This window comes from Mustela erminea, chromosome 6 (genome assembly GCF_009829155.1).
Source record: "Mustela erminea isolate mMusErm1 chromosome 6, mMusErm1.Pri, whole genome shotgun sequence".
Classification (NCBI taxonomy): Eukaryota; Metazoa; Chordata; class Mammalia; order Carnivora; family Mustelidae; genus Mustela; species Mustela erminea.
The window spans coordinates 87,286,164-87,299,674 of record NC_045619.1 but is presented as its reverse complement, the minus strand read 5'-3'; the positions used below and the strand labels follow the sequence as shown (position 1 = coordinate 87,299,674).

Genomic DNA, 13,511 nt, shown 5'->3' with positions numbered 1-13,511 from the left:
TGGCAGGCAGAGGCAGAGGGAGAAGCAGGCTCCCCGCCAAGCAAGGAGCCCGATGTGGGACTCGATCCCAGGACGCTGGGATCATGACCTGAGCCGAAGGCAGCCACTTAATCAACTGAGCCACCCAGGCGTCCCTAGATTTCATTTCTTTATTATTCTTTAGAGTACAAGCAGGGGGAGCAGCAGAGGGAGAGGGAGAAGGAGACATCCCACTGAGCAGGGAGCCTGACACAGGGCTTGCTCTCAGGACCCTAAGATCATGACCCAAGCTGAAGGCAGACCCTGAACCTACTGAGCCACTCAGGTGCCCTGACTTTGCCGGGTTTTGATCACAGCCTCCCTGCTGTCCAGCCTGCTCCCACCTACCAACTTCCCTCCCAGTCCCCTAAGATCTAGATCTTACCATGTCACTTCACAGCTTGAAACCTTCTAGATACCTCCCTACCCCAGGGTAAATACCACTCCTCTCCAGCCACCACCCCTCTGGTCTCATCTCCCTCCATATCCTGCTTGTAGGCACCCCCAGCCTCACACCTCCCGCACCTTTGTCCAGAATGTCCTTCTTCCCACCCCCACCGCCCGCCCTGTGAGTGCCCTTTCAGTACACCACCTTCTCTGCGACACTCTCTGCTCTTAGCTCTGCTGATGCTGGACATGACTGACGATCTATGTTAACCTCAGTTCTGTGGGCAGCACTCTTTCCTGGACTATGAGCTCCTCGAGGGCAAGGGCTCTGTGGCGTTCACCGTTCACCTCCTCCCCCTCCCAGACCCCAGCACCTGCCTGGCACAGAGCAGTCACTCGGTCAATACCCATGGAGAAGATGAATAAGTGAAGGGTTCCCAGGAACAGGGTGGGTGGTTCTAACCTCTCCTCGGGATGGTTGGGTTCACAGGGAGAAAAATAGCATCACATGGCAATTACAGTGTAGAAAATCTTTTTATCTATGGACAAGCATATGGCCTGTTTGATCCTCATAAGGACACTGCTGCCCCCATTTTTAATAGATGAAGAGACGGAGGCTCGGGATGGTTTACCATCTAGAATTCAGGGCACACACTCACAAAATCCGCTCTCATTTCAAAGCACCTCTGGTTAAGGCTGGGCTAGGATTAGACCCCAGAACACCAGTTGAAGGAAGTGGTGCTCTCGCCCACACTGGCCACTGGGGGGCAGCCAAGTGCCGGCATGAGCGTCACTGTGGGCCCTCCCACTTCCCTACCCTCCCTTGGAAGGATTTGGCTCTGGGTGTCTGAAGAGGAGTAGCCACCTCTGAAGAGAGGCTAGGGCAGAGGGGGCTATGGCCGGTGATGCTCTTTCAGGATCAGCTAGAAACAGTTCAAACTGGAGGGAGGGTGGGAGCAGGATACCACCAATGTCAAGAGTCTAGAGCTGAAACACAGACTGTAAATAGGACACTTGCATTACCAGCGTATTTAATAACAAGCCACGCGAAGTGATAGGGCATTGCTGGGGCGCCAAGATCTCCAAATGGATGACAATGACCCACGGCCCTCAGCAGGGACAGGTCACTGGCCTGTCAGACCACAGGAGCCAGGTATCAGAGATGGGAAAGGGGCGGCACGTGTGTTGTTGGACCGGCCGGCCGGCCAGTCAAGAGCGTAGCCAGCATCAGCTGCACTGAGCATCCAAGGGCGTTTGTCCACTCCGGCACCCCGGACATGCAGTGGCGGCTCAGGGCGCTCGCTCATCCCTAGAGCGCTGGCCCCCCAGCCCCACACCCACAGTGCGGTGCGGTGCGGTGTGGCAGGAGGCAGAATGGAGCAAAGGAGAGGTGGGGCTGAGCGCAAGGATCCCGGGTAGACGCCTCACCACAAGCCAGCTTTCTCCTGGTCTTGTCTGCACCACTCAAGGATCAAAGGCAGCAGGTCCCCCGGTGCTGTAGGAGAGCGGCAGAACTCTGGGAGATACATGAGGCTCAAGAATCTGTAACAGAAAGGCGCCCCCCCATCTTTGCTGAAGAATGAACTGGACCAGCCCCCGACAGCCCTTTCCAGCTCACGGTGAAACTCATGAGCCACAGGAAAGTTAAGGCAAAATCACCCATTTGTGGCCCCAGCCTTTCCCTCAGAAACAGTGCAGGATAAGGGAGCCTGCTGGGGGTCCAGACGCCCTAGACTTACTCCGCTCAGACCACACCCACTGCCTCACCTGTCGCTCCAAGCCACAGTCTGAGAGTCGGGAAGACAGTAGCACTCCCCCAACTTTCTAAATCTTCTCCCTCCCCACTCAATCTGACAGCCTTGGCCAGGGTCAGAGTTCCATAGTAAAGATCCCAGTATCTTCCCCCAAGAACATCGAGGTCCCCCGCACAGGCCAGAGCCTGGCTCTCCAAGCACTGAGTTGAAGGGACAGCAAAAGCAGGAAGTTGAATAAAGAAAGCCTTTGCCTATCCCTTCGGTCCCCCCACTCCAGCAGACACAGGATGCTAGGGGCACTGCCCTTCCTCTACCAGATCTCTCTACACCCCTCCACCACCCAGACTCAAGTCCATACACCAGTCCGGAAGTCATCACCCTCACCTCTGCTCCATCTGCCCCCTCCCCTTGGAGTGTCTTCCGCAGAGGCACACTCCCACTGACCCTCTGAGCTCACGCCCACCCTCAGGCTCAGGCCAGAAAGCTGAGCCCAGCTGGCTGGGGGACAGCTGCCAGCAGCTGGAAGGCTGTGCCCAGCCACAGAAGGCTATCTAACAAGGCCGCTGGGGAAGAAGGGTCAGGAGGAAGGCGGTAACCTGGGGGTTTGGAGTTTTGGTCCCAGATACCATAGGCCAAATAAGGGAGTGTGTGTGAAGGTTCATTCTTTCAGAGAGAGGTCATGTTTTGCATCAGCATCTCCAAGAGTGGTGGGAAATCAGGGACAGAGCAAGAGGAATAACCCAAGGAGGAACCTCCATGCACAGGGACACCCCCACCCTGAACTCAGAATCAGAAGCCTCAGGCTTCAGTTCCCACTCTGTCATTCACTGGACCCTGTCACTTTCTTGTCTCTGAGTGTCCCCATTTGCAAAATGAAGTGTTCGGAGTGGATATGGAAATTCCTCTATCCCGGGCCGCAGAAGAGCACAGGGTGAGGAAGGGTAGAAAAACAGCAGAATGTTATCAGGCAAGGGGGCAAAGGGACCTGGATACAACAAAAAGAGAGCATTCTCACCCTCTCATCTGGCATGCTGCAAAGGGAGGTGGCCCGGGTTCCCCAGGTCAAGCCCTCTTCCCTGATGCCAGGGCCAGTCACACCCACACAGCCCTCAATGCCCTAGCCAGCCCTTTCTCCCAGGGGTGGCAGTGGCGTCCCTGAAGTGAGGAGTCCACAGCTCAGCAAGGCCGGTGTGGCACAACTACCCGGGATTAGCGCTAAATCCTGGACTGCTCCATTCACGGATCACGCGCTGTCAGCTTCTCAAATGCTCAGCCACGGTTCGCTCACGCCATCACCCAGCCTCGCTTGACGTGCCCCGACTTCCTTCTCAGGCAGAAGCTAGGACTCTGCCTCTGCGCTTGGCAAGCAACAGGCCAGAGGAACCCCCAAAGAAGAGCCCCACAGAAACCTCCCAGGAGCCCAGAGGTGCATCACGGAGCAGAGAAGAGAGACAGGGAAGGCTTCCCAGCCCATGGCTCCACCCAAGATGGCCTTGGCCTGGAGTTACCTTGTCTTGAGGCCACCCAGGCCCTTCCCTCCAGATGGTTCTTGTCCTTGGAGAGACAGAGACAGGAGAGCCAGACAGAGCCCCCACAGCTGGGAATCCTCAGCCCCAGCTTCCTCCAGCAGTGCACTCATGGGGCCCCCGGCTGTCAGGAACCTCACCACCTTCCCCACTCACGAGGCAAAGCTCAGTGCTCTGGGCCACACCTGGCCCCCCACAGACACACCAGAACAGGGTCTGGGGGAGGGGAGACCCCACCTCACCTCCCCATCCCCTAGAGTCATCCTGGCCCCTGGCTCTGCCATAAAACAGGACCCACACTCCCATCTCTGCCTCCAAAGGGAGGCCACAGAGAGGAATCTTACTCAGATCCCCTTCTAGGGACAAGACTTCAGGAAGGAGAGGAGGTGGAAGCAGGAGCCAAAGGTCTGGATCGTCACTGTTTCTGGGGCAGTGTGTCTCCTTTAGCCCCCCAGTGGTGTGGGCTGGAGGTGGGCCTTAGCTCCAAGTAGTGCTGGGGCAAATCGGAGGCTGGATACATACAGGGAGGGGCTCCAAAGCACACTGCGGCCCCTTCAGAGCCCTTCTCCCAACCGCCCTGCCTCCCCCTCACACCTGGTGACCCTTACACCTGGTAACCACCGTTCTAAAAAAAAGGACACAGGGCACTGCTGCAGGAGAGACACAGAGGGTGGCAGCCTCTTCCCTCAGGTCCCAGCACACCCAGGGTAGCCGCAGGGCCCACCCGGTGGACATGCAAAAAGCCCAACCCAAGTCGCTGAAGAGCTGTCCCCCACCGCTCTCACCTGAGCGGGCGCCAGCCTCGGGGGAAGGACATGGTGCCCCCCGCTCCGCAGCCCCCGTTGGGTGCCCAGTCCTGGGCCGCCTGGAGGCCGAGACCCTGGAGCGCACGGGAGCCTAGGAGTCGTCCTCGCCTCCGCTGGCACTGCTGGGCTCGGCCTCACGGGACGCGCGCCGCTCGCGGACCAGCATCGCCATCAGGCCCTGGGCGCGGAGGAGGAGGCCACCGCCCAGGAACAGGACCCCGCAGAGCACGAGCAGCGACAGCACTCCCAGCACCGCCGCCTGCACGACGCGCGGCCCCTCGGGGGGCTCCAGCGGCTCCCCGGACTGGTTGCAGCAAGAGCTCAGCCAGGTGGCGGGGGGCGAAGCGCCCGCTTGGGAGCTGTTCATGCTGTGGCGCCGCCAGCTGCCCAGATGTGCGCGGAAGGGCCAGATGTGCGGGAGCGCGAGCTGGGGAGCGGGCGGGCGGGCCTGGGCTGCATGGGGGAGGTGCCCGATGGGCGGATCCCAAGCTCCGTTTGCTCCCACCCTGCGCACAGAGCTCCTCCGGCCCGGCCCGGGGTATTTCTTCCTGTCTCAAAGGCCTCCACACCGACGCGTGGGAATCCAGCCCATACACCCATCCAGTCAAATCCAGAGTCTGTCCCGAAGGCTTTCCTTCTCCCATGGCAAAGGAACTCAAGAGACAGCACCTCCCTTCGAACTGAAAAAATCTTCCAGACCCCACCCCAGCTGCTGTGGGGTGCTGCCCCACTAAGCAGGATACAAGACCAGCAAGCATTCCTGGGCTGTCCCTGAGCCAAAGCTCAATACTGCAGGTGGCCCAGGTGCCCATTAGAACAGGAGGCAAATGAGCACCCTCCAAGACCTGAGGGGCACAGATGCTTACTCCTCCATCATCCCTTCTGGGAACCTCTTGGAGTTGGACAAGCAGGCCGGTGCCTCCTGGGGCCCACAGCAAGGAGAGATGCAGGGTAGAACTTCAAGTCCTACCCTCATTCCTTTGTTCAGGCCCCAGAGGTCAAGTTACCTAATGATGAGTGAGCAAAGTTCAGTCACCAGGGCTCCTCTTCTGACCCCTGAGTACAACAGTCCCCTACCTCTGGGAAATCATAACGCCAGAAAAGAATGGAAAGGTTACTGTCCTATTCCCCCAAGGGGAGCTCAGTGCCAGCGGGGTGTCCCATGGCCAACCTGGGCTTGTGCATGGAGCAGAGACGGGCTGAGTAAAGGAGAAAGTCTCAAAAAGCTGGGATGGAGGGAAGACCCTCCTGCTCAGATCTCCCAGAAGACAGCAACCTTGAGCTCTCTTTTTAAAAAAAACTAAGTCACGGCCAGCAAACAACTCTGTCAACCAACCAGCCACTCAGAAAGGATTAGCTGATGGCCGGCTAGGAAGAAAAGATCCCCAGACTCCAGCAGGCCAGGTAGGGATTAGACACCATCAAGGACCTGCTAGGAAACGGCCTTCCCCATCTCCCAGGCCTTGAGAACCTCCTGAGTTCTCCCAATGCCCCAGAGATCAAGGGCAACACTTCACTATCACAGGGCCAAGGTGCCTGGAATGGGAGACACGTGCCAACACTTCCTGGCCACACGGCCACCTACCTGCTCCAGGACCTCGCGCAAGACCCCACCACCCCGCACTCCATTTAGCCTGGTACAACTGCCCACATATAACCCAGAAGTATTACAAAAGAGGGAATAAATCCATAAGAAGTATATAAGGAGTTCACAGTTTGAGCATCCTGTTGTAGAAATGAGTGTGTTAACAAAGCAGTGTCCTAACAACCGGCAAGGCCCAGCCCAGTCTGGAAGAAGTGTCATCAGACACTATCTCAAGTTGGCCAATCTCTCTCCAGAGAAGGAAACCCCCAAACTAACTGAGCTTTCTGGTACACGTGGGGACCTGTATGTGCACTGTGAAGACACAGAGGATACTCTTTGAGAATCACTGTGAAGCCAGTCCAGATAACATAAAAGCCAGGATATCACAGCTTCCTCAGGGAGAAGAAACAGCAGTCATATCCAAAAGCAACAGCTCCTCCTCTGTGTCATCATTCACAGGACTGACCACACTGACAACCGGGTGGTGAACACCTGCTTATGTGAACCCACAACAAAGTACCAACTGGTCAATTTTAATCTATCCCCCACCCTGTTCCCTTCATGTTGGAATAATGCCCTCAATGCACACCTGCATCTGCACAGGTCAGAGAGTGGTGACATTTCAGGGCAGGACACAGGCCCAGGGAGAGATGGCTCAACCCAAACACATTCTCAATTTTATTCACCATCCCAACGATGGCTCTTCCATACATTTGAGAAAGGGGGACCCCCACAGGGGTGCAGAAAGACAATGAAGGCCAGACTTGACCATGAGCAAAGGTTAAAGGGATGACCAAGGACTGGCAACCACATAACAAGGAAGCCAGGGGTGGCCATTCCAAGTCTCACCAAGGAGCCTAAGCAGGCTCCAGAGCCCCAAAGGCCCCACAGTACGATCCCTGGAAGCCAAGGTCTGTAAGCCATCCAGGAGAGCCCGTGGCTCCAGTAAGGCCTAGAGGGCAAGGGTGTCTTTGATGAGCCTGCGCATGGTGGTGGTGACCGAGGTGCCCAGGGCATCAGTGATCTGGAAGGAGATCTTGTATAGGTAGGGCTGCACATCCCGCAAGCCCGTGTCGAACACATTGTCCACCTCCGACTGCGTGGGCATCTTAGGCAGGTACTCGTGCCGGTTCATGACCTCCACAATGTTGATGACCTTCTCACAGAGCTTCTCGCCCACCTTCTCCCGGCAGATCTGCCGCTCCTGCTCTGTGGCCAGGGCGACCACGTGCACCTTCACTGTCCACACTTCCCAGGGGATGCACTCATCCGAGAAAGGCCAGCGTGACTTCTTCTTCTGGTAGAACTCCAGGGACATCTGCCCCAGCCCATCACCTCCAGAGTTGCGCAGCGCGTCCTTGGCAAAGAAGAGGGTAACAGATGAGAAGGCCAAGTCACCCTGTGAGTGCCTGCTTCCTTCGCCCCAGGGAACCAGGCTCTCTTAGCTTTACTAGTCCTTCAGGGAAAGTAGGGAATGAGACGCACAGGGGGCAAAGGATTTGTGTGAAGTGACATAGCAAACTGCTGGAACAGACACAAGTGTTCCTAGCAAACCAACAAGATCTGTCTCTAAAGAAAAGCAGAAGAGGGAATTAAAGCCCAATGATCCTTAACTAGAAGAAAGGACACCAAGAAGGGCACCTGGGTGGCTCAGTAGGGTGAGCATCTGCCTTTGGGATTGAGTTCTGGGGGAGGGGGTTTGCCAGGGAGTGTGTGGGGGGGGGTGTCCCTGCTCAGTGGGGAGTCAGTGTCTCCCTGTGCCCCTCCCCCCGCTTCTCTCTCTAATAAATAAATAAAATCTTTAAAAAAAGAAAAAGGAGGGGCGCCTGGGTGGCTCAGTGGGTTAAAGCCTCTGCCGTCGGCTCAGGTCATGATCCCAGGGTCCTAGGATCGAGCCCCACATCGGGCTCTCTGCTCCGCAGGGAGCCTGCTTCCTCCTCTCTCCCTGCCTCTCTGCCTACTTGTGATCTCTGTCAAATAAATAAATAAAATATTTAAAAAAAAAAAAAAAGAAAAGAAAAAGGAAACCAAGAAACAGAAGGGGGAAGGAGAGACCAGAGCTGGCTTCTTCCCCTTCTCTGAGAAGCAAATGAGACCATCTCGTCCAAGAATTCTGCCTAGCCCCTACCTCAAGTGGGTGTGGTGGCCCCACAGTCATCCTCCTAGAGCAGCTGGGAGCCTGAAGCACCCTTCCATCTGAGTTAACACCAACTCGGCGAGTAAGGGTGCTTCCCTCAAGTCCTGAACTGTCCTTCAGGGGATAATTCTCTCCTTTGTGGACAGAGCAAGGTCATGGGTCATGATGGCTAACACTTCTACAAAGCTCACAGTAAAGCCAGGCTGGTTCAGGCACTTGACATATTTGACTCATTTTATCCTCATAGTGCATATGCCTCTGAGGCAAGTACGATCATCCTTCCCGTTTTACATCCAGGGAAGCTGAAGGCCGGGGAAGTCGTGTCACCTGCCCAAGGTCACACACCTGCTGGGTGGTACAGCCTGGCCCCTGAATCCATGCTCTTAACCATTATATGCTACGTGCTTCTCATAGGCGTCTATAGCCAGACTTAGGACAGACGGCTGACTACCACAGCCTCCCTTGAAGACGGACTGGGAAACTCTAAAGAATTTACCCTGTCTGCTCTCAGAGGGACAGGGGAGTGCAGTGAGGGGGAACACTGTGGCCTGGGGGAGGGGCCGCGTCCTGCCATGAGCACCTGGCGCCCAGCACCGTGTAGGGGCTCTCCAAATGTTTGTGGAATGGAAGTCAGACAGACGGCCCTCCTCCTCTCACCTCAGACATGGCACCTTAAAAAAAATTCCCCCTTACTTGAAAATTCAAAATAGCCACTCACTGAAACAGTGAAACACTATCGCCCTGAATGGACACAAATTCCCACTGCCCGAGGTGAGCAACGTCAGCAGCCTGGTGTGTCCCTGCCACCTTCCTCCAGGCCCACACAGGCATGCACAAACCTCGGCCACACTGCCCAAAGGGATGCTCCGCTGGATGGTGAGCGCCCGAGCGCAGAGAGCCTCCCTCTCGAGGAATTCCCCAAGGGAAAGGATTTCATGAAAGGGCAGGTGGAAGCCGAGAGGAGTCCATAGGAAGGGAGAGCTGAAGAGTCAGAGAAGAGCTCCAGCCTGGTGTAGGAGGGTGGGCAATGGGCACCCGAGGGAACCCAATGTCCACGCCACAAGGGCTGTCTGCTCTCCCTCCCTGGGGGGGTTCTCACCAGCCCCTTCCCCTGCCCTGTCCAGAGCCCTCCGCCCCGCAAGGAGCACATCTGTTCCTCAGAACATGGAAGAACCCAACAGGAACACTCGTGAAGGGAAGGCCAGTCCAAGAGCAAGCCGGGGGGGTGGGGGGGAGACATTCGTGGTGCGCCTGCCACCCGCCGTGCCACACCCCTACCTTGAATTCCCCGACAACCTTGCGCAGGGCACGGTCCAGCTCCTCTGAGGAGACCCGAACGTAGGTGAAGTCGATGAAGTCACAGTCCACATCCTGGGTGCCCACGGTGCCGATGGAGTAGGTGCCCTCCTTCTTGTAGTGGAACTTGCCGGTGCTTCGATGCAGGAGCACCGTGTGCAGCACGGCCAGCATGGCCTCCTCCACCTGCCGCCCCTCCACTGACACCTCCAGCACCTCTGAGCGACAGTTCATCCTGCAGCCAGGAGCCCGCACCCGCGGGCAGGACAAGAACGAAAACAGGAGCCGGGGGGGGCTTCACCCCAGCCAGGGGCCACCCTGCAAGAGCAGCCAGGTCAGAGCACGGACACGTGACCCATCTGCTTCCCTCCTGGCCCCACCAGCCTCTGCCTCCATGGCCCTTCTTGGCATTCTGATGGCACATACTGCCAAGGAAGGCTCTCAGGATCAGAAAGGGAGAGAGCTTTCAAGTTACAATCCAAATACCGGCCAGGACTTGACCTCAGGACGGCATCAAGCACCATGTCCCGCAAAGGCTTGCCGCCCTTATCCACCACCAGCCACTGAAGGCGTGCACGGCCCCTGCCCCCGAGAGGCCACAGGACTGGAGGAGAGAGACGCAGGTGAAGGCTATCTGACTGGCCAGGATATGAGGCGGGAGTAAAAGCAAAGGAAGGTAGGAGTCTGAATGGCCAGGTTAAGGCACTTGGACCCTGTGCTGAGGGCAAGGAAGAGCCAATGCATCATGGTGCCAAGATCAGATCTGTGCAGCAGAAAGTGAACTGGATGAAAGGTGAAGGATGGCTCTTAACTATCTTGTGGCCAAAAACTGCTCTGAGCAATCAATAAAAACGATGAAGGCTGGGGGGTGCCTGAGGGGCTCAGTGGGTTAGGCCTCCGCCTTCGGCTCAGGTCATAATCTCAGGGTCCTGGGATCGAGTCCCACATCGGGCTCTCTGCTCAGGGGAAAGCCTGCTTCTCCCTCTGCCTCTGTTCGTCCCCATCGCTTGTGCACTGCCGTTCTCTCAAATAAATAAATAAATCTTTTTTTAAAAAAAATGAAGACTGAGCTCTGGCACCTAACAGACACACACACTTCAAATCTCCCCTCATGCCAGGGCCATCAACAAACTCTGGGGTAAAAACTTTCACATTTAAGGCAAAAAGGCTGGGCAAGAAGTCCAGTTAGAGGCCACAACAGCAGGGACAGTTACAGAGGCAGCACAATGGGATGTGGAGGAGTAAAGTGCAAAGTGTGGGGATTTTCACATCCAATAGTCCTGGGTTGAACCCCAGCTCTCCTACATCTTGTTCTGTGACTGCAAGCAAATCACTTAACCTCTCTGAGTGTGTTTTATCTGTAAATTTGGATTCTTGTGATCAAGAATGATCAAATAAAATAAATTAAAAAATCAAATAAAAAAATCAAATAAATCAAAAAAATTTTTTAATTAAAAAATCAAATAAAATGATCAAATAAAATTTACAGTCACTGGTTTTATCCACTCTTCTACGGTAGAAGAGTGGATAAAACCAGTGACTCTAAAGCCAGACAGTCTGGCTGCAACCCCAGCTCTACCACTTGCTCACTGGGTGACCCTGGGCAAGCTACTTAACTCCTATGTGCCTCAGTTTCCTGAATCTATATAAAGGGGATCTATAAAAGCTACCCTGAAAGGACTGTCCCAGGGAGTGGATGAGTTAGCATCTATAAAGCACTTAAAGCAGTATCTGGCAAGTAGTAATCAGTAAGTACCAGCCACTATCACTCACAATGGTATCATTGTTGCTGAGAGAGAACACAGGCTATGACACAGCACTGGTGGACCGGGTGCGAAAGAAAGAACATACCTGAGAACCAGACCTTGTAAGTAACTGAATATGAGCCCCAATGGAGAAGAACAGTCACATTTCTTGCTGAGCATTCAGCTTACAAACCTGCCCTGACGGAGAACTTACCACCTCTCCCAGCAAACCATTCTGTCTTTGGACAGCTCTACTCAGGTATTCCTTCTCCAGAAGGAATCTGCCACTTAGTGCTTCAAACCCCTGGTCACAGTTTGGATATCAGAAGCCACATAGAATAAGTCTCCCTTTTCCACTTATGTGCCTTTCTGATATCTGGAGACAACTCTTACCCCTCACCCCTACATCACATCTTCTCTGGCAGCTCTCCTCTAAGCATATTTCAGTCTGTCTCAATCCCCATTAAACAGCAGTGCTCAGCAGTGAACACAGGGCAGTCTGTGGACAGCTCAGAGATCAAGCTGGCTCTGCCTCTCACTCGGCTATCAGCGAGGGTCTACCTGACCTAGCAGTCATCCCTTCATAGGTATTATCCTGTCTTGGCTCTCCCCCAGACTGACAGTTCCTTGATGGCAGGGACTAGACCCTACTGGAAATTCCATGCCTGGAACCTAGTACAAAGTGACTGCTCAGATCACCCTGATCAGAAGCCTCCAGGTCCTTCCAAGGGTTGCTGGATCAGTTTCTCCTACATCAGGAGGAGTCAAGCTCTGTCGCTCATTTCTGCTCTCTACAGTATAATTCCCTTCAACAGCTTCCCATCTAGAGGCTCCCAGCTCTGACCCAGCTCCCCCTTCTTCCACCACTTCCCCCACAGGGGTCTCCCACAAACGTTCACCCAGGCCACTTTTTTCTTTGGCCCCACGCCCAGGATCTTCCTAGGAAAAAGCTGTTCTTGGTAGCACTCCTTCACAAAGTCGGTACTGACCAACCCCAGCCTCATTCCAAGAGCAAGCCACATCTTGTCTGTGATGAACCTTTCTGTCCCCTTCCCCTCACCCCTGCCTCCTGTGGGCGGGGAGTCTTTTCGAGCAGAGCCTGGGAAATCTCATACCCTCTGATTCCCCCCACCCCCAACGCCTCAAGGCCCAGGTCTGCAGAGCACAGCGTCAGCTTGGAGCCCAGGGCATCCCCATGCCCACTTACGCGTATAGGTTTGAGCGCAGGTCCTTCAGGTTCGGACCATGCCCTTGCTCCTCCTCGCGCGCAAATGCGCCTCGACGTCCGCGCCGGCGACTAAGCCCCAAAGAGACTAAAAGCCAAAACAGAAAGCTCAACGTCAAGACACTCTGGCGGGCCCCAGAAAGGACCTTCCACCCGTGTCCCGTGTCTCCCACCGCCACCACCCGCGACCCGCCGAAGTCCGAGGTTCAGGGAAGAAGCTGCCTCCTGAGGTCCCGGGAGGTGCGCGGGGTGGAGGGGGGGCGGGCCCTCCCCGCGCTCTGCCTGGCCGCACTCGGGAGTTCCAGGCGCGCCGTCCCTCCCGCCGGCCCGGGGAATGCCCGCGCTTACACAGGGGAAGGGGACAGACGGTTAGTCGAAACGGTACCCCACCAACCCAAGCCTGCGTCCCAAACCCGACAGACAGCGAAACCGCGCTCCCGAGGCCGCCCGACCACCGCGGCAGGAGGCGGTGCCGGCGGCGGAAGTCCGGGCCTCCGCCTCCCGCCAGCCGGGCAGGTCCACCGGCTCCATGGGCCTCTGGCGGGGGTGCGAACACGCCCGGCCGGGCCCGACATCAGCGCAGCCGCCCCCATACCTTACAGCCACGCCAGCGGACACAGAGGGCCACAAACTGCTCCGTGAAAACGTGCTTCTTTTTGTCTTGATCACTTCTCGGATTTTTTTGATTCGATAGTAAAAAGTATCTCCCTCGTTTGGACGAGTCCATTCAGCCCACCACCGAGAGTGTTGTTGTGTTTCGGCTGGAATCACGCACTTCCGCCATAGAGATGGGTTGGAAGGAGAGGCCAATGGGCTCTGTGCTGCCTCCCTAGACGGAGAGGAGTCATCGGCGATGAACCAGCCTCTGGGACGCAGGTCTGCTCCCCAACTCGGGGCGCAGAGACCTGGACGGGACACCGATTCCGCCAAGATGAAGGGAACGCCATCTGGAGACGTGGCCTGGAGATGAATCCGGGCTGGTGCGCTGCGTGATGCTGGATGGATGGCTGAATTAGCTTGTCCAGAGTGCGT

General features: G+C 56.0%; 2 protein-coding genes across 4 annotated transcripts; both read right to left on the bottom strand.

Moving 5' to 3' along the window:
• Positions 1–240: 240 nt before the first annotated feature.
• On the bottom strand, positions 241–4,965 carry SMIM41 (small integral membrane protein 41). 2 transcript variants are annotated; one of them, XM_032348280.1, is made up of 3 exons: positions 4,471–4,965; positions 1,834–1,947; positions 241–1,392 (listed from the first exon to the last, which is right to left on the bottom strand). In XM_032348280.1, exon 1 carries the CDS (start codon positions 4,856–4,858, stop codon positions 4,583–4,585), a length of 276 nt encoding a protein of 91 aa, XP_032204171.1. In that variant the 5' UTR covers positions 4,859–4,965; the 3' UTR covers positions 241–1,392; positions 1,834–1,947; positions 4,471–4,582. The 2 variants fall into 2 exon arrangements, with proteins under 2 accessions (XP_032204171.1, XP_032204170.1); XM_032348279.1 differs by lacking the exon at positions 241–1,392 and having other exon boundaries at positions 1,420–1,947.
• A 1,766-nt stretch (positions 4,966–6,731) lies between these two features.
• Positions 6,732–13,093, bottom strand: ATG101 (autophagy related 101). 2 transcript variants are annotated; one of them, XM_032348276.1, is made up of 4 exons: positions 13,075–13,093; positions 12,462–12,567; positions 9,492–9,827; positions 6,732–7,433 (listed from the first exon to the last, which is right to left on the bottom strand). In XM_032348276.1, exons 3-4 carry the CDS (start codon positions 9,741–9,743, stop codon positions 7,029–7,031), a joined length of 657 nt encoding a protein of 218 aa, XP_032204167.1. In that variant the 5' UTR covers positions 9,744–9,827; positions 12,462–12,567; positions 13,075–13,093; the 3' UTR covers positions 6,732–7,028. The 2 variants fall into 2 exon arrangements, with proteins under 2 accessions (XP_032204167.1, XP_032204166.1); XM_032348275.1 differs by lacking the exon at positions 13,075–13,093 and adding an exon at positions 12,828–12,975.
• Between the last annotated feature and the right edge of the window lie 418 nt (positions 13,094–13,511).

Coding starts and splice junctions, on each gene's coding strand:
- SMIM41 (XM_032348280.1), bottom strand. CDS start 4,858: ATGAACAGCTCCCAAGCGGGCGCTTCGCCCCCCGCCACCTGGCTGAGC.
- ATG101 (XM_032348276.1), bottom strand. CDS start 9,743: ATGAACTGTCGCTCAGAGGTGCTGGAGGTGTCAGTGGAGGGGCGGCAG. Junction 7,434..9,491: donor AGGTTGTCGGGGAATTCAAG/GTAGGGGTGTGG, acceptor TTCTTTGCCAAG/GACGCGCTGCGCAACTCTGG.